Raw genomic sequence first — 23650 nt, forward strand, 5'->3', positions numbered from 1 at the left:
GCCCCTCGAGAGCAAGCCGGCCCTCGCTCACCGTGTCCCTAAGTGCCACATCCACGCGGCTTTTAAATCCCCACGGGGACGGGGACTCTGCCCGTGCCAGGGTGGACAGCGTGTTGCATGGAGATGTTTTCCCGGTGTCCAATCTGAACTTTGCCTGGTGTGGAGGATGTGATGGCTGTAAGCCAAAATCAGGTGCTGTGCTGTGAGAGCCTGCTCCTGTCCCATACCCCTGTCCCAGCCCTGACTGTACCCAGTTCAGGCCAGACAGAGAACGTGCTGCCATCACACAGCTCTGGGGACACGGGGACCGGTGGCTGTGAACACAAACCCGCTCCCCGTAAGGGGATGGGATCTGCATTAACATCTCGCTGATGGGTAACATCAAATTAACATTCCCTGAGAACAGGGTCGGGAGCAGCAGCCAAGGCCTGGGAAGCCCTGGGTGACAGGGGACATTCGCTCCAACAGGGCTCAGCCCAGTGCTCCTGCCTTGCCGCACACAGACTGCTGCCAACGCTGGGCACACATCACCTGGGAAGGAACAGGGGGCTCCAGGGCAGGACACGCTGCTTTCCATGTCACATCCAGGCAAAGCCTCACCTCTGCTTTACCCTCCTTGCATTTCCCTATCACACTGACCACCTTAAGTAAGAACAGTACGTTCTGTGCCACCAGTGCCCTGGCCTTGGTGTCCTTCTGTGCCCTGGGCTGGCTGGTTCTGGGTAATTGCTCTGCTGCTTCCCTTTATCGTTCCTTTTGTCCTGTGCTGTTTGTTCCTCAAAGTCCCTAAAGGCCTCTGAGGCAGGCACAGGGAAACACAGAGCAGAGACAGCCCCAGGCATGCTACTATTGTGCAGGGATGATTTTTACAGAATGACAGAATATCCTGTGTTGGAAGGGACCCACAAGGATCATCAGAGTCCTGAGAGATTTTAGAGAGCTCTGTGCTAGCCCAGCCCGGACATTGCTCCAGGGAGAGCAGCTGCTTGAGATCCTGTGAGTGCTCTGGGAGGCAGTGTGAAAAAGTGATGTGGCCTCCTTCATTATTGATTTGAGATTTCAAACCCAGGAATGCCAGTGTTGCCTCCCCAGCTTCTCTACTCTGCATAAATTCCTACCAAACCCACACTCAGGGACCTTTTTTCAGTTTTGTTTCTTTTGTCACCATTTTATTTTGTGATTTCTTATTTTAAAAACTTATTAATAAATATTTAAAGCTGTTTCTTCTTTTCCTCTTTCCTTTAATGGTGCTGAAATGTGCATTCTGACAGCAGCCCCTGCTTTGTGAGGCCCCAATAAATCCATGACTGGGTTGTAAAGCAACAAAACCAGCTGAGAGCTGGGTAAGGACACTGTGGGTTTGGGGAATAACTCCACTCAAGCCAGTGATGTTACACCAAGATACATTTGCCAGTGCCTGGCAATATTCCGGGTTTACTCACCCCTCCAAATCCCCCAACTGCAGCATTCAGCAGTGGCCAGGAGGGAAAATAGCACAAGTCCTCCTCTGTTAAACGTGCACTGCTACTATCATGCAAATCCATCTGGTTCAGCAGCTCTAAGCAGACTTCAAAGGACAGAGAAGTCATTAGAATCACAGTTCAAAGAAAAAAGTGAGCAGCTGGTCTAGGCCATCTGGTAGGGGACATAAAATGGTCTCTTTCTTCTCCAGTCAGTCTATGAAATTTTCATTAATTGTAGGAACATCTTCCAACATTAACCAACATCATATTGTTAAAAATGTAAGTCTTAATAAATCATCAAAACTGATGTCTTAGGGAAGCAAGGAAGCTGCAGTCTGCTGGGGTCTTCCCTCGGCAGTAAGGCACCAGGCCATAATTACAATTTTAAGTTGTGTTTTCAAAGCAAATTAGTGGGAATTAAATTCCTCAGCTCCTTTGAAGGCCTCAGGGAAGAATGTGGACAGGGTAGGTTCCCTAGGCTGCAGCGGAATCTCCTTTTGTATTGATTTCAGGAGCCACTTCTGGCTTAAAAATGTGGAAGAAGTGTCCTCCCTGTGCTGCATGCTTGGGCTGGATCCCAGCATCTGGGATGGGGCCCTACCCCAGGACACCTGAACCCCAAAAGGACCAGGGGAAGTTTAAACAACTCCCTGCACCCCGTCCAAGAGGAACTGCAGCTGTGGTGGGGGGAGCACAGCTCAGCAGAATCCCTGTATTAGCTGCTGTGATCTCAGGGTCCCCCGGAGCTCCTGGACATTGATATTCCTGTTGAATATGTGGACGACTTCTTGAAACTCAGGCAGGTGGTTTGAAAATGCAGGGATAGTGACAGCTGCCACGGGGAAACCAAAGTGGACAGGAGCCACAGGAGAGCTCCAGGATGTGGCAGGGACCTGCTGAGCCTGAAAACACAGTGACCTGGAGCTGCTGCAGCTCTCCTGGCCTCCTCCTTGCCTCTCTGCCTCACCAGCTGTGTCCTTCCTCCAAAAGGCAGACTGGAGAGTTCATCTTAACCTCATCACTCTGGGAGCACAACTAGCCCCAATCTCAGCAGGCAATTTCAGGGGTTTCAAGCCCAGGCTTTCCAAGGTGCCTGTTTCCATTAATTCTGTCTTAGCTCCTCTTTCCTGTGACTGCCCAAATTTACTGACTTTTCACTTCCTACCAGCAGCATTTCAAAGCAGATGGGAAACACCTGCATGTAGAAAAATCCCAATCTTCTGGGGTATCCCAGGGAGCCCCAGGGGTACCCACAAATGTGCACATGCAGGTACCCCATCCCTGGCAAGGGGATTCAGCCCGTGGTGCCTCTGCCTGCACCAGCTCCACCTTTCCCACTCTCCAAAGGTCTGTGCAAATTCAGCCCCTGGTGCTTAGCTGGGTGTCTCCCACTGCCTTCCCTGGCTGTTTTCCCAAGCTTTGGGCCAGCTGACAGGACAAACAGCACTGGCTCCAGCTTTGTTTGCCACTGAACAACAGACACAAATGCTTGAAATACTTTCCTAATCTCATTTTCTCGTGCAAACAACTGCTGGGATGTCAGGGGTGTTGATCCAAGGCAGCAGCAGAGATGGGACATGCAGTTTGGTGAGGGAAGAACCCATCCAGGGAGCATTCCCAGCCCCTCAAGCGTCCCCACAGGGCCCTGTGCTCACTCCCACCCCAGCCTGGACCCCACACCTGGGTGCAGGTGCCCTGCTGACTTGGCCAGTGAGGATAATTCCCTCCCTAATGGCAATGAGGGCCATTGAAATTCCTTACAGATGGTAACATCCATGGCCTGGGGTCACCAGCCCTCCTGGGAAGGGAGCTGAGGATTCCCAAGCAGATTTTCCTGGAAGGATTGCTGGCTTTACTTGAGTGTGTGCTGGGATTGCAGTTGCATCTGGTGAGATTTTGGAAGCCCTGCTACTGCCTTCCCCTTCTCTCCTGGGTTTATCTCCTCAGAGCTGGCAGAGGCCAAGATGTTTCCACGTCTGCCTTCCCCAGGAGATGCTGGGGACCCGGGGGACACCGTTGAAGGCTGGCTGGTGGCAGCACAGCCTCCAAACACCTCCTCCTCTATACAAAATAGCACAGACCTGCTTTTTTTAGTTACACCCAAATCTGCTGTCATCCCTTGAGTGTTTACAGAAGAGAGGCATTCAATTAACACAGAAAAACGACTTGCACAGCCTGTGAGAGGTGCAGGAGCAGGGGCTGCCATGGTTCCTGGGGGGCTGGATCCCCAGGAAGCTCCGGGAGCCCTTGGGGAGCAGCTGCCAGTGGAGCAGGGAGCCCAGGACCCAGAGCCGCAGTGACCTGCTGCGAGCTGGAGCACACTCTGCTAGCACCCTGCCAGGGATGCACACCAAACATGAGCTAATCCGGACAAAAATAGGAGTGAAATCATAATTCAGATGCATAATTCATGTGCATAATTTTTCTTGCTGTATATTCTCCCGGGATGTATTCTAGAAACTGCTCTCTTTCCCCTCCCCTCCCTGCTCCCGTCCTTCCAAAAAGTGCCGTAGATGCAAATCGTTGGAGGCAGCAAAAGGTAGTAGTTTTGCTGGGTTACTAAATAAATGCTAAATTTGTCTGAGTTTCTAGCCTACATCTTGGCAAGTGATGCAGATTGAAGCTGGTGTAGAGACACGCAGCCTTGTGATAATCACAGGATTTTAATTGCTTTCATTGTGAGCCCCAGCTACTGATTGTATCTGCACGGAAAACTGTAACAGTTTGCACTTGCAAATACTAAAAATGTTAAACAATAATGGCAATTAAGAGATAATTATAGTTATTTTGAAGCAAGGATTGTAGTTAAGACTCCAAGAAGACATCCCAAACGAGCAGGAAGCGTTGCCCTGTTTACTGCACAGGCTTCAAGCTGCTTTTCTATGATGTGAGACCCACCAGATTTAATTGCTTAATGATTTTCTATAAAATATTTAAGTACCACGGTATCTTTAGCCAGCCCAGGCTCTGCCTGAACTGCATGTGTCAGTCCTGCCCAGGACAGAGGCAGTGTCCAAGCCTTGGTCTGGCACCCCTTTGCTGAGTCACCCAAAGCTTTTCTTCTGCTAATGAGAGCCCAGGAAATCTCATGGTGCTCCGCAGCAGCACCCCTGGGTGGGCACCCCTCTGGAAGGGGCCGCATGGGTGCCATCCCTCAGTGCCCCTGGCAAGCTGTGGTTTCAGAGGGAGCCCTTGCAAGGTGGGTCAGGGTTTCCTCCAGCCAGGCTGACCCATGGAGAAGCAGATGCTTCTGGCCAGGTCACTTTGAACCCTCTGAGAAAGCAGAGCTTTGAAACCCAGCTTTAGGAAGAGGTTGTCTCCTTGTCGGAGCGTTCTGGGCTTTCCTCAACAACAACAAAGGCATTTCTTCTTTTCCAGAGCCATGTTCCGGGCCGGGTGCCAGCGGGCTGTGTGCAGGCTGCGGCGGGGCCCGGCCTGGCTCCGAGTCAGCCCCCGGCCCTCCCTGCCGGAGCGGCCCCGCAGCCGGGCGGGCAGCAGGAGCAGCAGGAATCACCCCCCAAAGCTGCCACCCAACCCCGCGGGGAGAGGGAGCCCTGCAGGAGGGATTTCCATCCCTCTGACTCAGCTTAGGCTGGGGTCACAGGCCCGGCTCGGTACAGCCGGGGGAAGCCTCTCTCCAGTGCCCTGCTCACCCTGGCCGGGGTGAGACGTGGGAAAATCTCGCCGAGGGCCTGAGTGCAGCGTGGCAGGCAGTGGGAGCACACATCCAGCTCTGCAGATTCCAGCCCTCCGAGGGTGTGTGGGACCGGGCTGCAGGAACAAAGGGCGTCTTTCACTGGCTCACCCTGCGCAGGGCCGCCGAGGCGAATTCCTGGGATGCTTTTATGGGCTGCTACCAATGCACAGGCAGAGCTGGGCTCCCAGCAATCTCCTCCCCCTGAAAGCACTTCATTCACACTCAGGCTGGAAGGAGGTGAAAGAAAAGGCCACGCACATGGTTAAATGCAAGGGGCCCGAATGCAGGGGGGTCAGAGCACTGCCCAAGAGCTCCCTGCCCCAGGCTGGGAGCGAGGGCTCGGAGCCCAGGGGTCTGGACAGGCAGGGGAGCCGCAGCCAGGCTGCTCCGCAACGGCCATAAATCATGGCAGAGGCGTGAGCAAGGAGGGAACAAAGGACATGGAGAGATGCCATGGCATCTGGCAGGGAAGGACCGCGGCGGCTGCACCAGAGGATGGCGTCTGAGGAAAGCCTCTGAGCCAGCCCAAGAGGCTCCCGGCCCCAGGGACGAGAGCTGGCCCTGCTCTGCCTCTCCCCAGCCCAGCCCTGCCAGCTTGGGGCATGTGGGGACAGGGGACATGGGGGATCATGACATCCCACCTCACCCATGGCCCCACAGCGCTCCTGGGATGTCTCTCCACACTGCCCTGGCCCACTGCTGATTTTTCCATCAGGCCACAAGGAGCTCTGGCACATCGGTTCCGAGTCCCCAGCGCCAGGATGGAACAACGTGGCATGCAAAGGCCTCTCCAGCAGTCAGGAACATGCTGCACCAGGGCTGGATAAAGCTGGTCCTTGAGCTTAATCCAGGGCCAAACTCCACTGAGCAGCAGAGCAGAGCCTGGGGCTGCCCAGGCTGCCCCAGGGGAAGGGACAGGGACTGGAGGGGGTCTTCTTACCCCCTATTCTGGGTTCTGAGCCCACCAGTACTCAGAGCACCTGCCACCACTACCAGAAGGGCTGGCAAAGGCACTGACCTGATGATAAGCAGTTATTTGTCTCGTTGGTAATGAGTTATTACTCAGCCTCAGCTAGACACTGCCTTAAGGAAGGAAACATCTGATCGTCTTTTAATAAACACAGTTGGCTCCTGCGAGGCTCCTGCAGCTCCTGCATCTACAAAGTGCTCCAAGACACATGGCTTCTGCACAGACAGAGCTGCTGTGAGTCACTGTCTGGGAAAGGGTGTCAGGATCCTTGCTCAATAAATAGAACAAAGGAGGGAAACCTCGGGTGGGCAGGGAGGGCACAGCCCTGCTTCCTTCACTGTGTGCCATCGTTCTCCTCAGGATTTACCCAGCAGAGGCTGAAAGTGAGATTAAAATGATTTCCACGTTCTCTCTCATCATCACTAATCACCTGCAAAAGCACTGGGAGAAGGAACAGGTCTGTTGGGTACTGGGTTTTGCAGCCACAGGCTCTGCTTGCACGTGCCTGGAGCACAACACTGCAGCAGCAATGCTGCAGGCTGGTTGGGAGACAAGGACAGCCCTGACCTGCAGCCTGGGCGTTCCCACGGGAGCAATGTGCAACTCCCAGGCCTAGAATGCCACTTGTCCCTTTCCAGAGTCCCAGGTGGTCACAGAGAAGGGGAAGAACATTGTGCCAGGCAGGAAGGCAGGGGGTGGACTGACACCTTCTGCCATGGCTTTACACAGTGCTCATTCTGCAGAAGGGTGAATCCCAGGCAGTGTCTAGTAGGGATACCCACAGCTCTCCAGTGCCACACAGCCCTGCTTTGTAAGGCACTTCCACATCTGGAAGGAATACTCGGCATGAGGAATTGAATGACTTGGCTGGCAAGAGAGAAAACAATGTGACACTCTCACCAGCCACAAAGCACCCGGCTCCCCGCAGGGAACGCACATCTGCAGGCACATCTGCACCCAGAGCCTGCCCACAGCAGCAGCCTCAGAGTCCCTCCCCTGCACCCAGACACTGAGAGGCAGCACAACATAAACTGAGTTTACATTTCAATAAACTGAGTTTACGTTTCAAGAGCGTTTTTGCCCAAACACATCTGGAAGCAGTTCCTTTCTCCAGATGATGCCCTTGCAGATACATACCTTCCAGTCTGTGTCCCAGATCCAGATGCTTCCAAATAGCTTGAAACTGAGCAGCCATCCCAGGAATGCCATTGGTTTGTCCAGCGTGGAAACAGTTAATGCTCCAAGGCATCATCCAGGACACCTGTGCCGGGTGGAAACTGGAGACAAAGTGGAGCCCAGCAATGGAAAAAGTCAAAGCCAAGAGCCTCATCAGCTGCTGGGGAGTGGGAGGGGAGGGAAGTGGGACACAGCTCCAGGATCAAACCTCCCCCTGCTCTCAGATGTGTAGAGGGAAGCACTGCTCAAATTCAGGCAGTTTGTGTTTTCCAGGGCCCCAGTGCTGCAAGGATGATGGTTTAGGGGAAAGACTGCTCTGTTTCACTGCCTAGTTCCTGAAGATGTGAGCAACAACAACTCTTCCTCAGCCTGAAGCAGGACTCCTGCTGCAGAGACACATCCAAGGAAGCACCAAGCCCACTTTGTACTGGTGTGTGTCCATCCCCCCAGCCTGGCAGGGCCTCCCCATCCCACCAGAGATGGATTTCCAGCAGTACCACAGCCCCTGCATACATGGCTGGAATGGGGGTTTCCCAGATGAAACTCAGGCTGCAAGCGTTTCACCTGAGGTTTGGATCAGCAGCCTCCTGCACTGCAGCTGGGGTTCAGCATCCAGCTTCTCTGAGGGCCCTGTGCACAGAGGGGGCTTGACTAGGCCAGCCCCACATGGCTGCACATTTCCTTGGAGCCAGGCCTGGAATGCAGAGCCCCAGCCCAGGCGGTGCTCAAGCCCAGCAATTCCCCTTCCAGCTAAAAGGCTGGGACTACAGAGAAAAGAGCATCACTGCCAGCTCCCCTAAAGTGGAAACCACCCCTGCTCTGGGGCACTGGCAGGTGCAGGCTGGAGCAGATGGCCCATGTGTAACAGCCGTGCTGCTCAGCCCGTGCGGATGGAGCGCCGGGGCTGAGTCACGCTGCTCACGCTGCTGTTACTGTGCCTCAGCAGAGCTGTTACACTGCTGTGCTTGGGAAGAGCCCACAGCTTTTCCAAAATATCACCCGGGCCACAACCCCACATTGAGGTTGCATCAGGAGCAAGATAACAAGCTGAGGGGGTTGTTTAAGGGCAAGCCCACAGCCCCCGCCTCGTGAGAGGCATTAAACACATCAGATTCAGCTCTCAGCTTTCTCTCCAGCACAGGGAGGAGGCCTGAAGGGAAAGCCTGCTTTCCTGGGAAGCAAGGAGACACCTTCCTGTGCAGGGAGCTGCTGTACCACCCCCTGGCTGCCTCAAGCCGGTAAGAGGTCAGCTCCCAGCCATTCAGATGCAGACTCGGCACAGAGCATCCCATCAGGGGGCACTGCCTCAGTCCCTCCCCTCTGGCTCAGCCTTTGAGCTGAGCTGGACATCAGCACCAGCACACAGGCACCGCCTAAGCTCCTCTGGTCATTTCTCCCTCCCTGACCTGCCTTCTTTGGGTCATCAGCACCTTCCAGGGCACAGAAATCACTGCTCACCCTCTCTGGACAAGGACTAGCTTTGCTCAGGAAAGCTGGTAAGGAAGAAGAAACCAGAGGCTGTTTAAATGTGTCAATTCACCTTTAATGTTTGAAAAAAAAAAATAAATGGTATTTGAGCAATTGCAGTTATGAAGGGAACAGATCTTGCTCCACGAGAGACCGTGAACAGATTCACATTAGACTCATGCTTGGAAAAAAACAAACCGAGAACATTCTCCTTTCAGACCCAGAGTGGAGTTCTGAAGAGACAAGACCACACGAGTGCCCCAGACAGTCCAAGGCACATTATCCCAGTGCAGACATTTCCATCGACATGAACTTATGACAGCTACATTCTTTCTAGTTACAACATTGTTCTACCCATAATACAAAATTAGGCATACTTTGGATTTTGCACAGAGACAAGAAGGACTTTTACTTCAGGAAGTCATCAACCTGGGTCACCAAATCATTTCACAAAGAGCTCGCTTCACTCTGCCCTTTGCCCCCAGCAATGATTTATTCCCAACACCAAATTAATCTCAGAGACACAAGCTGGGCTCACCAGCCCAGTGGTATTGCCAATGCATTAGTCAGCAAACCAATAATTAGAGCTTATAACAAGCACCAGGGATTTATTTGCCATCACACAGCATTTCCTGCACACCCAGGTCAGAACTTCCTGCAGTGTAATCCCGAGTCAGTACGTACTAAGACAACATCACTGCTGAACCTATTGGAGACCAAGACATTTGTCTGCCTTTGAAGCAGATGTCACATGAGTTTCCTTCACACAAACATCACATGTAAATTTAAACTTCTTGGTACTGTGCTTTAAGAACAAAAGCAGATATCAGAACATAGAGGACAATCCTCCAGAAATAGCTTATTAGCTACAGAAAATAAAATAAAAGAAAAAAAGAAAAAAAAGAGACAGTGGCCACTTACAAGTCTTCCACACGACTAGCTTGCTTTAAGGAGAGCATCAAGTTAAGGCAGTGTTGAGACAACTGGCTACAAACATGCCGAATCGAGCTGTTGTCAGTAGTCACCAATTTGATATCCTACTCCATTGCGGGGCCGGGCCACGTGGCTTTAGACTCAGTATCGGGGTCTAAAGACTTCAGCCACAGGATTGCTGCTTTCTGCAACAAGCAGGAACTCAGGGGCTGGATCTGAAGCCTTCTAGACCACGCTGAATTGCTTACTCAAGTCTAGGTCAATGTTTCAGTAGAGCCAAAAATACAGCGAAGGGCACTGAGCAAGAACACCGAGGGGTGCCAGCTGCAAGCCTGTATCACAGTCAAAGGTGGAGATCACCTTGGGTGTGGAAGCCACGTCACCCAGAGCCACCCCACCAGCTTTCAGGGAAGGTCTGAGACCTGCCCCGAGGGTACTGGGAGAGCCAGCTCTCTACAGTCTGCAGGGTGGGACAGAGGCTCACACTGGCTTTGCTCCTCTTTGCAAGATTAACAGTCTAACGGGACTCAGTAAGGAAGTCTGGGGCTTTTGGCCTGCCCAAAAAAAGTTTTCCCAGCCTCAAAGAAGGAGTTACCAGTGAGGGAGCTGTTGTGGAATAGTTTTATTTCTTCCCACGTAAAGGCCATTGTTTAAGCATTTACAGGTTTCCTAGTGCAATACAACCAAAAAAAGCAGTAACAAAAAAATGCCGCCTTCTTCCCAGGCAACTAAACAGAAGTAGATTTTTACTGCAACATATACACATTAAATATAGTATACAGTCCATGCAGCGGCATAGCCATGTTAGAGGGAGTCGTGGCTTCAGCCATCAGTGCATTACAGTCCAAATTTCAATCGCTCCTACTTCCTATCCAGACTTGAAGAGAAGAATTGCAACCTGACCCAAGTAAAAATAGATGAAGTGCTTTGTCTCGTGTGTTACATAGCTGCCAAAGTTTCTGCCAACAATGCAGTGCCAAGTTGGGTTGTATTTCTTGTCAAATTCCTGAAGAAAGAGAAGAGAGGCATTAAGGCCAAGAAAGCCCACATCAGAACAGTTCTAAGCACAAATTCTGAGCTGGTTCTGTTCACACACTATCACCTCTCCTCCTACCTGAAGCATCTTGAGATACCCACTGCAAGACACCATTAAATTAAGCAACCAAAGCCTCTGCACTGGATTGTCTGAAGGATTCGACACAAGCAAAACATCTTCTAAGCCTTGGAGCACCACCAGCCCTGGGCAGGAAGAGCAGATGCAAGAGCTCTCCTTGGTACAGCCCTGTGTGTAGGCTAATCAGGGGAATAATTCTCTCCCATTCCAAACCCACTCACAAAAAATAAAAAAAGGTTTTGGCATGTCTGCTCCAGCAAGGCATCTGAGCTTAAAGGTCACCTAAAAAAAGGAAGGAAGAAAAGCCTGGCTTCTGCTATTTGGGACTCTTGTACACAAAGGGGAGAAAATCCACACTGAAAATGAGCAGGCAGAGTCACAGGCCAGAGAGCAAAGACCCAAGAGGTCAGAGGTAAGCAAGCTGAATGCTGGTTCAACAGTCTTCTCCTGCTTAGCAGGCAGGATAGGGTTAAAGACCATTTTCCTCCCTCTAATTAACAGGACTCCCAAGAACACCCTTCCCTCCCCCCGAGACAGAGCCAGAAGAACAGACTCAACATCCAAGATTAAAGCCAGTTCTAGTTCTCAGACAGCAGAAGAGTTTGAGCTCTTTGCAGGTAACCTTTGAAGTTAGGAAAAGGCTTTCTTGCCAGGGCACGAGGGTGCATCAAATTGCTTCCCTCCTCCCAACACACTCTCATGAAATAAAGGCCAAGTTCTTTTTGGATGCCTTCTGTTGCACTCCCTCACTTTACAGGCTGCATTGCCCCGAGCACTTAGAGCTAAGTCATGCCTCAAAGTGATCTGAGAAGTCAGGAGACACCTTTGAATCCTTTGCCTTCAAGCTTAGATTACAAGCAAGGCCCAAACACCAGCCCAGGTGCCAGGACTTCACTGCCTCTGAAGTAAGATTTCCCTCCTCCAAGAGCACTTTTCCTGACCATTCTGAGAAGCTGCTACAGGGGGAACCAACAGCTCCCCAGGTGCCATCATCAAGCATGAGACTCAATTAACAGACTGCTGCAAATGGGGAGAGAACCTCTTCACCAGCCAGGGCAGCTGCTTGCACTGTTTCTAACACAGCAGCTTCCACAGCCCCAGCAGCCAGCACAAGGCCCATCCCAGAACCACACATGCACTGCTGCCCAAGTGATCCCACCTGCACTGGTGCTGCAGTTCTGTGGAGCAAGTCCTAAGCAGAGGCAGCTGCCAGCCCTTTCCAGGCTGGCAAATCCTGAGGGACAGCACTTGCAGTTTGCTCAGAGCTTGCCAGAGCTCTGCCACAGCCCTCCCCTGACCTTGGAGAAGTCACTCCATCCTCTTGAAAACAGCAGTAAAGCAGCCAAGAAGCCAAGTATCTTCTCCCTCCCAGCACGCAAGCATGAAGGCTCAGCCACTCAGCTCCTGACAGACTCAGGAGCTTTGGGAAGTCGCAGCCAGCACAGCACCCTCATCCCGGAGTTACCTTCTTGATATATGCTGCAATGTCCTTTTCTATGTTGTACTTCTCCATGGCCTGTGTAGCACAGTCTACAGCATCCTGCTGCATGTCCTCGGACATGTCCGCATTCTTGATCACAGCCTTTCTGTCAGACATGGTGAACCTAAGGCAGAACATAGATTCCTTTAATCCCTTCCCAAACAGGAGACTTTGCTTCCTGTGCATCAGAGGTTGTCCTTTCCGTGCAGGCTGCGTCACAAGGCGATACCACACACCCTGCTATGGCCACAGTGAGTTTATCGGGGCTGCCTATGCAGCCCCAGGCCAAGGTGCCCCTTACAGCCGGAGCACTGGCTGGAGCTTAGATCAGAGGTAGTCCAGCACCACCACACGCAGGAAAAGCTTATGTGTGGGAGGAGACGGGATCTGCAGAGAGCCACAGCCCTCCTGCACATCAATAGGCTACAGCCAAGTTTGCCATCCAGGTGTACCAGTGCTTTGGAACATCCCCTGCTCAGAGCCTTGCAAGCAACAGATCCCAGACTGTCTGCACGGGCACAGAGCTCAGGAAGCACATTCAGAGCAGCAGTGCTTTTATTCTACCCCATCCCAGGTGTCACAGCTCTAGTTTAGCCTGGAAGGAGCATTGTTCCACATTCAGCCATCATCACACCTCCACTTCCCTGCTGCTCTGCCATGAAACCAGCCTTCAGCTGTTCCCACGGGACAGAGCCAGTCTGATGAGGCAGAAGCAGGTTAACAGCACACTGCAGCCTGGAAACAGGGCAGGGGAAGCAGGTCCCACCACAGGGACAGAGCTTGCCAAAGCTCTCCTTTCCTGCCCCCTCCTCAACTGGGAACCACAACTCAGATGCCAAAACCAGCATGCTACTGCAGTCCCAGACTTGTCCTGGAGTGAGGTGTGCAACCCCTTTGCTCTCAAAATTAAACTGCCTTGTACCAGCCACTGCAGCCATCAGATCTGACATGGCCTTTCCAGGGAGGTGTCCAGCACAGTTCCTATTATCCTAGAAAACTGGGATTTCATGATCCCAACACTGCAGTCTTTCTTCAAGCCCTGGAGAAGGCCCACCATGAAGGCCTGCTCTGGGCACCACAGCCCTCATTCCCATTCCTCACTGAAGGCCTGGAGAGGCACATGGTACCTGGGGATCCAGCTGCTCACCTTGCAGCAGCTCTTACCCCAGCACATTAAAACTTTGTGGGAATAAGCTTCTTAATGGCAAGGAGTGCCTCCAGTTAAGCCTGCAGAGCACCATTAAGTTTCCTAAATCCTTTTACAGCACTCTAAGTCTTGAGTGATACTACCAAGTGTGTTTTGAAACAGTGAAACTACACATTTTTAGCTCTGCTGTGGAGTGAAAAAAATCTGCTGCAATGATCACTTCCTGGAAGAGCCCCAGAAAACTGAAGGAGTAGCTTTGTTACAGCAATTAAAGGAGCTTGCTACCCAGAGAGAAAGAGAATCCGGTTACATAATTGCAGCCCTCTGATTACAATACTTCAATTCTTCCCTCTGCCTGCACTTGAAGACTTCTATTGCCACCTTAATTTATACAGTTTAGATATAGTGTTTAATAGAGCACTGCTATTAACACACACTAACAGCAGCGGGAGGAATGACAGGAACTGAGCTCCACTGCCAACAGAGAGCACATGCTCCTATCACAGCCCTGGAAAAGCCACTTCCCGGCTGTTTGCTCCTTTCCATGCCGTGGTTTCAGCCAGTGGGGCTTTGCCTGCAGCACAGAAGACGAGGGAAGGAAAGACACGGCTCAGAACAGCCCAAACCGCCTGTAGATAACTGACCATTCCTTGGAAAAGTCTTCTGGGTGTCAAGTTCACAGCAAGAAGGAAGCAACAGAAATCCACTTGTGGGTCATTCTTCCAGAAAAGCTTCTTTAGGGAAAGAGAGCAAGCAAGCCCTGACACACACCAAGCCTTCACACACCTGCACTGCTCACAGAGTTCAGAGGGCACCTGCCATTGCATAACCAGGCAGAGTGACCTGCAAAAGGCACCTTCCCTCCTCATTGTCTAGGCGAGGAGCATCCCAGTGCAGGCCTGTGCTGCCGCGGGCGACAGCGCCAGAGGAAAAAACGCTCATCCTTCAGCAGGGCTGCACCCGCTGGCCAGGAGGCCTCCCCTGCACTGCTCCAGGGCACAGCATCCCCCACGGCCAACACGGCAGGGGCTGTGCTGCTGCACCTGCCACAGGAGTGTCACACCCTGCACCCACCTGAACACCAGAGCAGGGCCCCAGGCTCTGCTCACTCCCTGGGGGTTACAGCAGCACCACAGACACAGCATAGCCCTAAACCACAAGATCACAGGTGGCTCTTGGGGTCTTGCCACCCAATCTGACCCTCTTTGAGGAAAACCACAAAGCCCCAGCGCTCATCTCAGGGCAAGATGGGCCTAGGAGGGGGTAACATTACAGCTCCAGCAGCCACCCCTTCCCCCCAAGGGCAGGATGTGGTCTGTGAGGAGGAAGACCACAGCCCCAGCTGCCACTCCAGGGCAGAATGAGGCCTTGGGAGGGAAATTAGGCCCAAGGCAGCACCCAACCCCTTTCTTACCAGAGTAGGATACGGTCTTAATTGTACGTTCAAGCCCAGTACTCCAGCAGGACAGGCTGGGGTTTTGGGAAGAGCAGGAGACACAAGCCCCCTGGTAACCACTCCTTCCCTCTCCAGGCAGGACAGAACCCTAGAAATGAGATGGGGCTAAAGCCCAGCATCCACCACCTCCCCCATGAGGACAGAATGGATCGCGAGGATGGGAGCACCCATCACTTCCCCATCAGGGCAACACAGACCCCACGGGTCGGAACGGGGGACAAGCCCAGCATCCACCGCTCCACCACCAGGACAGTATGAATTTCGCAGCTGGGGACGGGGCCCAACCCCTCCACGAACCGCATCCACCACCTTGGCCGAAAAGGGCCCTGAGACGAGGTGCGGCACAGCCCCTTCCCCCGCAGGGCTCCCGGGAGCCGGAGCCCTGCATGACCTTCACGGGGGGAGCTCCGGGGGCGCCCGAGGCCGCGGTGACCTTGCCTGGAGCGGGACCGGCTCCGCAGCAGCGCGGCCTCCAGGGAGGGGCGTGCACCGATCGCTCCCCAAGAGCCGGTTGCGCCCGGCCGCGGCAGCGACCTCCGCCCTCGGGGCGGCCCCGCCGCCACCCCGCACACGGAGCGACCGGTGTCGGGCGAGGCTTGGACAACCAGAGCCCAGCGAAGACATCGCTCACCTTCACAGTGACAGGGCCACCCCGGGAGGGCGAGGCACGGCACCGAGGAGAAGGAGGTGTGAGGAGGCCCGGCCGTGCTGCCTCAGCCCGCTCCGCTCCGCTCGGCGCCCCGCGCGCTCTGCGCCCCGGCGCCGCGCCGCTCTCAAATACCGCCCCGCCCGCTGCGGCGCGCGGGCCGCCGCCACCCCATTGGCCGCGCCGCCCCGCGCGCCGCGCACCCATTGGCTGCGGCGCGGCGCGGCCCGCCGCGCCCGGCCCGTCCGCCCGCGCTGTTCTGCCTACATCCTGTTTCATCCCACAATGCCGCGGGGCGGCGCGCGGCGGGGAGGGGCGGGGCCGGGGGGGGCGGGGGCGCCGTGAGGGGCCCGGGCCGGTGTGAGAGGGGTCGGTGGTAGCCCGGGAGCTCTGCGCCCCCATCCCCGGGGAAAGAACCCAAACCCCTGGAGCGGCTGATCCCTAGAGGGACCTTTATTGCCCTACGGGGTCATGATTCTTCTGTGGGGGTCCCCTGTGCCTTGGGGATCCCTATCACCGGCGGGAGCCTGAACCCTTCTAAGAGGAACTCACTGGGTTGGGTCACACACCAGAGTGTTCTCGGTCAGAGGGCTCAGCCAGTCAAACTTAATCCTGTCTTGGTGATGAGTTGCAGCTTGGCACCTTATTGGTACCTTTCACCTGAGATCTCCAACCTGTGATGCTCATGGATCTCCTGAGCCTTGAGATATCCTCCAACAATGGCACATATTTACAGCCGAAAGGCACTAACAGGAGAGAGGGACTTGAGAAAAGTCCCTGAGGCTGTTTGCACCCCATCTGGGACAGATCCGTGTTCCCTGGAGCTGCACCCCATACCCCGAATGTCCAGGTTTTCAGGTCACAGCAGGCCGGTGCTCTGTGTCCCCCGCAGGACTCAGCTTCTCCCCAGACACATTTCCCTCTCCTGAACACATCAAAAGCGTTCCCGTGTTTCTTGGGGTTTTCTTACAGGGAGCAAAGCATGGGGAATGCCCAGTGAAGTCTGGGGAACAACCAGCTCTCACTGAGCCACCAGCCCCACATCCTGTGGGAGTCACCGCTTTTCCATTGGGATGTCTCAGGGCATCCTGCCAGCCATGTTTCGTGTGGGAAAGCTGATAAAATCCCAAACCTGGGCACTGCGCTGCTGAGAATTGTCCCCACACACCCAGAGGCTGGGGGTGACATTGACTGAGCTGCTTCATCGTACGTTCACCCCGAGAACATGCGATGTTCCACACACACACAGAGCCAAGAGGGCAGAATGAAACCTCTCTGTTCACACACCTGCTCGTGAGCTCTCAGCATCCTGTGCCGGGGCGGCAGCGAGGGATCACAGCCCAGCCAGACCCTGGCACACAGGTGTGACCCCGGTGCTTCGCACACCTGGCTTTCCTGCACAGGGGTCCGCAAGCACAGGTGTGACCCTGGCCCTTCACGCACTCGGCTGTCCCACACGGGGCTCCTGGCCTCGATAGCTGTGCTCCAGGCACTCACCTGCCCCCCCGGCTGCCGGGCTGGCCGACAGCCAGCTCCCGTTTTGGTTGCTCCATTTCACTTGAGCAGCAGTGCCAAGAAGCCCTTTGCAGAAGCTACCTGAAGAAAAGCCCAGCAAAACAAAAAATCCTGATTCCTGTGCTGTCCCCGTTCCCACGCTGCAGTGCCTGAACAGTAGTGAGAGGGAGACAGCACTGCCCAGTCTCAGCTGCCTCTTAATAAGACCAGTTTTAATTGCCTGCATAGCCTTGAGAACCAAGAAAACCACTGAAGGTCCTGAAACCTCCCTGACTTGATTGCTGAATGAAGACAAGCTTACAGCTGGTAACAGCACCCAGGGGACAGACTGGGTTCACTCCACGAGCCCCGGAATGGGCCAATCCCGTTTGTTAATGAAATGGATATTTCCTACTGTGCCCTTTGTAGCCTCTGAGATACTGGTCAGAACTCCAGCAGCAAATAAAATATTTACTGTTCCTTAATGTGTCCAGACCTGAGCCCTGCTTTAAGAGAGAAGCCAGCAGCAGAAAATGAAGTGAGGATGAATGAACACTGCAGTGCCTGGCACTGAGGCTGTAGGAGCACGGCGGGGGGGACAAGGGGACAAGGCCATGCCCGGGCAGGTGACACAGTCCTGGCCTGCCCGGGCAGAGCGGGGCAGCTCCTCGGGCCGTCCCCACATGGCTCCCGGAGCTCCTGCCCACGAGGGCAGCCGGCTCCGCTCAGGTTCGCTGCACCACGCTTGGCTGGGCTATTTATAGCTCTGCCGAGGCTCTGTTGAGGCAGCACATCTGAGCCCTGTGGATCTGCTTGATGAGCTTTCCAGAGCCTTGGAACGGAGCCGCCGCTTGCACCGGCGAGGTTTGAGCTCTGCTCCCAGGGCTCAGCTGTGGGGCTCGGCAGGTTTGCAGGCCAGAGGCAGCTGCTGGGCAATGCTCATCCTGTCTGTCCCACCCAGTGGGAGCCCCCGGCTTTCCCACGAAGGCTCCCATCACGGAATACTCTGAGTTGGAAGAGACCCACGAGGATCATTGAGTCCAGGTTTTAATCCTGCACAGGACATCTCCAGGAGTCACACCATGTGGACCTGCTGGTATTTTTTCAGTGCAGAACCAGCACTTGTCTCCCTCCTGTCCTGGAGAAGCCTGTGGGTACCTTCAGCCCAGGGCAGGAGGCAGCTGCCTTTAGGAGCAAAGGGACAAGGTATCAAAGAGTGGCCCTGAGCCCAGCTGGTGACAGTCTACAGTCCCCAGAGCTGGCTCCAGAGCTGGTGGCTGCTTCTATAATCCCAGTGTAACCCTATCCCAGTTACATCCTGCCTCCTCCCAAAGCATCTGCAGCAAGAGGAAGCAGAGGAGCCCTGCTCCTGCCTGGCTCAGTCCTGCTCCTTCCAGTGCAAGGAGTGTGGCCTTGACAAAGAAAGTGCTTGGAGGATTGATGGAGGGAGATGCATTCCTGAAGAGTGACAAAAGGTTATTTGTTTATAAATTCCTCTGAGTGCCTATATAAAGCACTTCACAGAGATCCACAGGAAAAGGGCCTGGCGTGAGAAGCAGTTTGCCATCTAAGGCTGTGCTCCTCCTGCCCTGTGACCACATGCTTCCCCTGGGATGTGTTTCCAATCCCAGGCGATTACAAGTAAAAAACCACACACTTTGTGCCCATCTGCCACAAGGAATGCAGAGATCCAAGTGCAGGGCTGACAGTGTGAGTGTGGCAGCATTTCTTCCACCAGCTCTACTTCCATGCTGTACCTCTGTAGAAACATCCCCCACAGGAAATTGTTCTTGTTTAACCTAAACTCACTTTGATATGACTCAGCCCATTATTTCTGCTCTGCCCTGCCATGGACGTGGCACACTGACTTACTTTATAGCACGGATCCACAGCAGATAATGGCTGAAATGTCACCTTCATCTCCTGTCCTTGCAGGAATTCCTTCCCTCTCTCTTCCTCCCACATGTCTCCTGCACCTCTGCTCCCCTCCTTTCTCTAGACTCCACCATCAGTCACTCTCTTTGCCAATAATCAATAAAAACAACAGCAGCAGTAAAGCACCTTCAATTAATTCTCTTCTGGAGCGGAATGGAGGGTGTGGGCACTGCTGCTCCATCCCAAGGGGGCTTTGGCCACTTCATCATTTCCACAAGAGCCCTTGCTCATGGCTGCAGCCCCCACTAGCACTCTGGCTGCTGGGTCCCTCCCTGGCACAGCCCCCCAGGGCTGCCCAGTGTGTTATTTTTTACCAGGTTTCAATTGTTTTGGCAAGTGTTTTGCAAAGCACATTCCGGAGGGTTTGCTCTCCATCCTGGCTGCTTTGATCAATCTTGTTTGCAAAGCAGTTTCCAGCCCTGGTTAATGTACGTTATTATCTCCCTGAATCCCTGCTATTGAACCTGGACAAATCCCGTGGAAAAAGAAAAAGCCCTATAAAAGGAAAGGCTCTAAAACCTCCCGCGGGAGCTGCCACCGCTGACGAGGAGGGTTTGGACACCATGAGTGGTCCTTTAACAGCAACAGCAGCCCCAAGTCCCCTGGATTATTGCCTGATCTGCAAAGGCTTTCATCCCAACATGAGACCAGAGTGCAGCAATACCAGAGCTGGGACTGCGCCCCTGGTTTCCCAGCTGGGAAGAGCGTGTGCCTCCCTGTAACTGCTGTGGAAGCAGCTGGGCAGTGTCTGCAGAGGCTGAGGTGTCCCTGCCCAAGGAGAAATGCTCCTCTGTGGAATCAGACCCCACACTTCCCAGCAGCATCACACACCAGGGCTCTGAAACCCCAGCACGGCCTTTCCCTGGCTCCAGCGTGCAGGGAGCCATGGCTCCTCATCTCCCCAGGTCTGTCCTGGAGCAGAGGCAGCGTGGCACCATGGCAGGGCAGCCTGGGCTTATCTCCAAGGCAAACGGGCTGAAAAATGTGGCAGCTATAGATGGCTTTTTGTGTAAAGCCCGTGTGCCACAAGGCAGCGCGTTCCTGCCATCCCACAGGCATGAGAGAAAACACTCCACGACTTGTGAGCCTTATTAATATGGATTCAGGTCAGCTGCTCCCTGCAAGTTTTTGTGAGTGACTCGCGGTGTGCAGTTCATGCAGGATCCATAAATAAGGACGTCTCTCTGGAATCTTGCCAGGGCTGTATGAGCTCAGGGATGTGAGAACTGCCTCAGTGCATGCAGGGGGACAAGGGGTGAGAAGCCCCCCCAGCCCTCTGCTCCCAGCTCCCACCACCCCAGCCCAGGCTCCTGGACCAGCTGGATGCACTGAGGGCTGGCAACTCCCTTTAATCTGATCTCTCCTGAACAGAAAAACGGGTTTGGAGACAACATAAACACTGAAGGAAAGGTCACATCAAAGCCACATGCTCTGTGACTGTGTTTTGTGGCTTCACTCCCACACTGGGCTGTGCAGGGCTCTGAGCTGACCATGGTGCAGGGGTTGGGGACATAGACTTGGTACCTGCAGGGCCAGGGCCAGGATGATGGGTAATATCACCTTGAGTTTCTCCATTTTTCTGTGCTCCCTCTCCTTGGGCTGGTGCTCCAGCACAAGCCCTACACCACACATGGTTTATCTGCAAGGCATCCTGCCTGCACATCAAAGGCTTCCTACATTTTTAAGGCTGGAAGGGCTGTTGTGATCATTTACTCCACCCTCCTGTGAGCCACAGCACTTGCCAGAGCTGGGTTCCTGTGGTCACACAGAGCACGGTGGTGCTGCCGTCAGAGGAGCTGGGAGGCGCCAAGACGTGACAGTGGCTTTGGGCTGACTGCAGGGTGGGGGCTCCTCCTGCCCCTCCTCAGCACATCCACATCAGCCACGTCCCTGTGCTGCACTCCCTCCACTCTGCCACGCTCCTTGCTCCTTCTTCCAGCCACGGGCTGCAGTCCCAGGGGAGTCCCTGCTCTGAGAACACACTGGGTGCTCACCAGTGAGCCTACTGGGAATCCATGTGCAAACCACTTAGTGCTCATGCATGAAATGATTGAGCAGTCATGCACAGGCTAATTGGGCATTTGTATGCCAAATAACGGGCACTCATGCATGAACTGCCCGGGTGCTCATGCATGCCCTGATGGGGGCTCACGGGCACAGAATGAGCCACAGGGATGTGCTGACCCCCCTTCCCTGCAGGAGCAGCCCTGCACCTGTGAGAGCTCCAAGTGTGACCCTGTGTGTGCCCCTGCAGGGTCAGTCTGGATGCCGATGCACGACCTCCTCGGGTGCTCAAATGCAAATTATCTGGGCACTTGTGCATTCCCTGATTAGACACACATGCGTGGCTTCATTAGGCACTGGAACAGGCGGAGCCCAGCACAGCGACAGCCCCACACAGGGCAGGGAAACCTGCCAGCACCCAGCACGGGATGGTGTGGCACCAAAAATCCCTGCTGGCTCCCCCGGCGTGTGTGAGCTGGTGGCTCTGCCTCCCCAGCAGCCTTGCTGGCACACACCAGCCGATCTCACACCTTCCCCCGAGCTCCCCAGGGTGTAGGAAGGAGCTACTGCTGAACAGACAACTTAAACCCTGTTCTGGCACAGCTTAAATACAAGAATCTCCGAAAGCAGGAGACAAGGTCTCCACTGTGTAGAATAATTTAGGTCAGTCTCACTTCTGCAACGATTTATTTAAGCTTTAGCATTCCTGGCCCAAGTGAGGGAAAAATGAGGGAAAAAAAATAGAATATAGAATCCCCCGTATTTACACTATTTTTCTGTAATGTTTATCTTGTGGAAGCTACAGTCTCATCTGCCAGCACTGCTTTAATCCAGGCCTGCAGACATTTCCACCAAACACTCACATTTCTTAGGATTCTGCCTCCAATTGGAGCAACTTGTTGAGCACAAAATCTCAGCCTGCAAAAGCTTTCAAGTGGTTGCTTCTCTCTGGAAAGTATGTCCTGTCCTTCAATCACTCCCAGGCTTTACCAGAAATGCTTTTGCCTTCATGCAATCAAAAAAACCAGCCATTTGAGTGGGCTCAGAAACAACCCCCTGTGGTACAACTCCACAAAGCATACCCAGGGACCAGCCTGGGAAAGCATGGGTGTTGGAGGTGATGCCTAGCTGGGCAGCTGTGTATGTCAATGTACATAAATGTACACAAATGTCTACAAATGTATTCACAGCAGGCAGTACCCACAGGCTGGCCCTGGGCTGGCATCACTTGAGAGCTCAAGTCAAACCCCCTCCTGCCCTCCTCACCAGCCTGCTCATGGTGATGCTCTCACTGAACTCTACAGAAGGAGCTGCAACAGCTGATCTGATCAATAAATACACACTTTATACAACCCTTAGGTCTGTAATATCTGTCTGTATATAAGAGGCCATAAGGGATTTTGTTTTAATTAGAGGAATGCTTAAGGCTACTCTGCCTCCTGCTTAATCAGCCTTGGAAATGCAGAGGGAAGGGCTGTCCTTGTGCAGGGCACTGCTCTGAGCAGCACAACCCAAAGGCTCAGTGAGGGCACAAGGGCAGGAGCAGGGAGAGAGGGGAGCACAGCCCATATCCACCTCAACTGGCATCTCCAGGACGAGCCAGGGAAATTTCTGTCTGGAGCTGCAGTGCACCCCATGGCCTGCTTGACAATTCCCAGGGTGGGAGTAACTGGGCAGGGTGAGCCCCATCCCTGGTCTGAGGAGATGGTTATCATGGATACACAGGGAGAGGTGTCAGGAATGCACTTCATGGCCAGCAAAGAGCAGAGGCTTCCAGCCAAACATTGCCAAAGCTTGCAAAGGTGCTGGTTTGATTACGGGAATGTTGCAACCGCTTAGGTCCCACGGCCCAGGAATATCCGTGGGAGGAGAGCACAGCCCTGCACAGACACGTGGCCTTGGGAACAGCCCTCGGTGCCCTGGGACAGATCTGCCCCCGTGCTGGGATCCAGGTGAGCCCCATGCTGGGATCCAGGTGAGCCCTGTGCTGGGATCCAGGTGAGCCCCATGCTGGGATCCAGGTGAGCCCCGTGCTGGGATCCAGGTGAGCCCCTGTGCTGGGATCCAGGTGAGCCCCAGTGCTGGGATCCAGGTGAGTCCCTGTGCTGGGATCCAGGTGAGCCCCGTGCTGGGATCCAGGTGAGCCCCATGCTGGGATCCAGGTGAGCCCCGTGCTGGGATCCAGGCCAGCCTGTGGTCACCCACCAGCACACACACCTGGCTTTGCTGAGGACAACCCAGAAGTCAGTGACACCCACAGCCACTGTAAACCACCAATGGAGGGGTCTGGGAGATGCATTTCGAGCTCATTCCAGTCCCACCAGTCCCCAGGGGCACTTCAGCCCCAGTCCACCACAGTGCTCAGCTCGTGTTTAACTCCAGGCAGGCATGCAATCAGTTTGGGAGGATAAGGAGGAATGAAAGGGGGGGTAATAAACAAAAATGAGCCCCAGAGGAGAAAAACTGCTCACTGGCAGATTGATGCTCTTGGAGCAAACAGAAGGGGAGGCGCTGCTTTGTGCTCACCCTTGGCCCTGCAGCACAGGTATTGTTTGCTGCTAACAGCAAAAAAGCCTCACAGGGATGCCCCGTGTATGTGTGTGGGGTGAAACCCTCTGGAGCAGGAAGACAAATGAAGAAGCAGTAAAGTCCTCTATATGCCAGGACA

General features: G+C 54.1%; 1 protein-coding gene across 2 annotated transcripts; it reads right to left on the minus strand.

Annotated features, from left to right (window-relative positions):
- Positions 1-8827: 8827 nt before the first annotated feature.
- On the minus strand, positions 8828-15663 carry DYNLL2 (dynein light chain LC8-type 2). Of its 2 annotated transcripts, XM_036395121.1 has the most exons (3): positions 15535-15663; positions 12286-12424; positions 8828-10712 (listed from the first exon to the last, which is right to left on the minus strand). In XM_036395121.1, the coding sequence occupies exons 2-3, from the start codon at positions 12415-12417 to the stop codon at positions 10575-10577; spliced, it is 270 nt and encodes an 89-aa protein (XP_036251014.1). In that variant the 5' UTR covers positions 12418-12424; positions 15535-15663; the 3' UTR covers positions 8828-10574. The 2 variants fall into 2 exon arrangements, with proteins under 2 accessions (XP_036251014.1, XP_036251013.1); XM_036395120.1 differs by lacking the exon at positions 15535-15663 and having other exon boundaries at positions 12286-12445.
- Between the last annotated feature and the right edge of the window lie 7987 nt (positions 15664-23650).

This window comes from Molothrus ater, chromosome 21 (genome assembly GCF_012460135.2).
Source record: "Molothrus ater isolate BHLD 08-10-18 breed brown headed cowbird chromosome 21, BPBGC_Mater_1.1, whole genome shotgun sequence".
NCBI lineage: Eukaryota > Metazoa > Chordata > Aves > Passeriformes > Icteridae > Molothrus > Molothrus ater.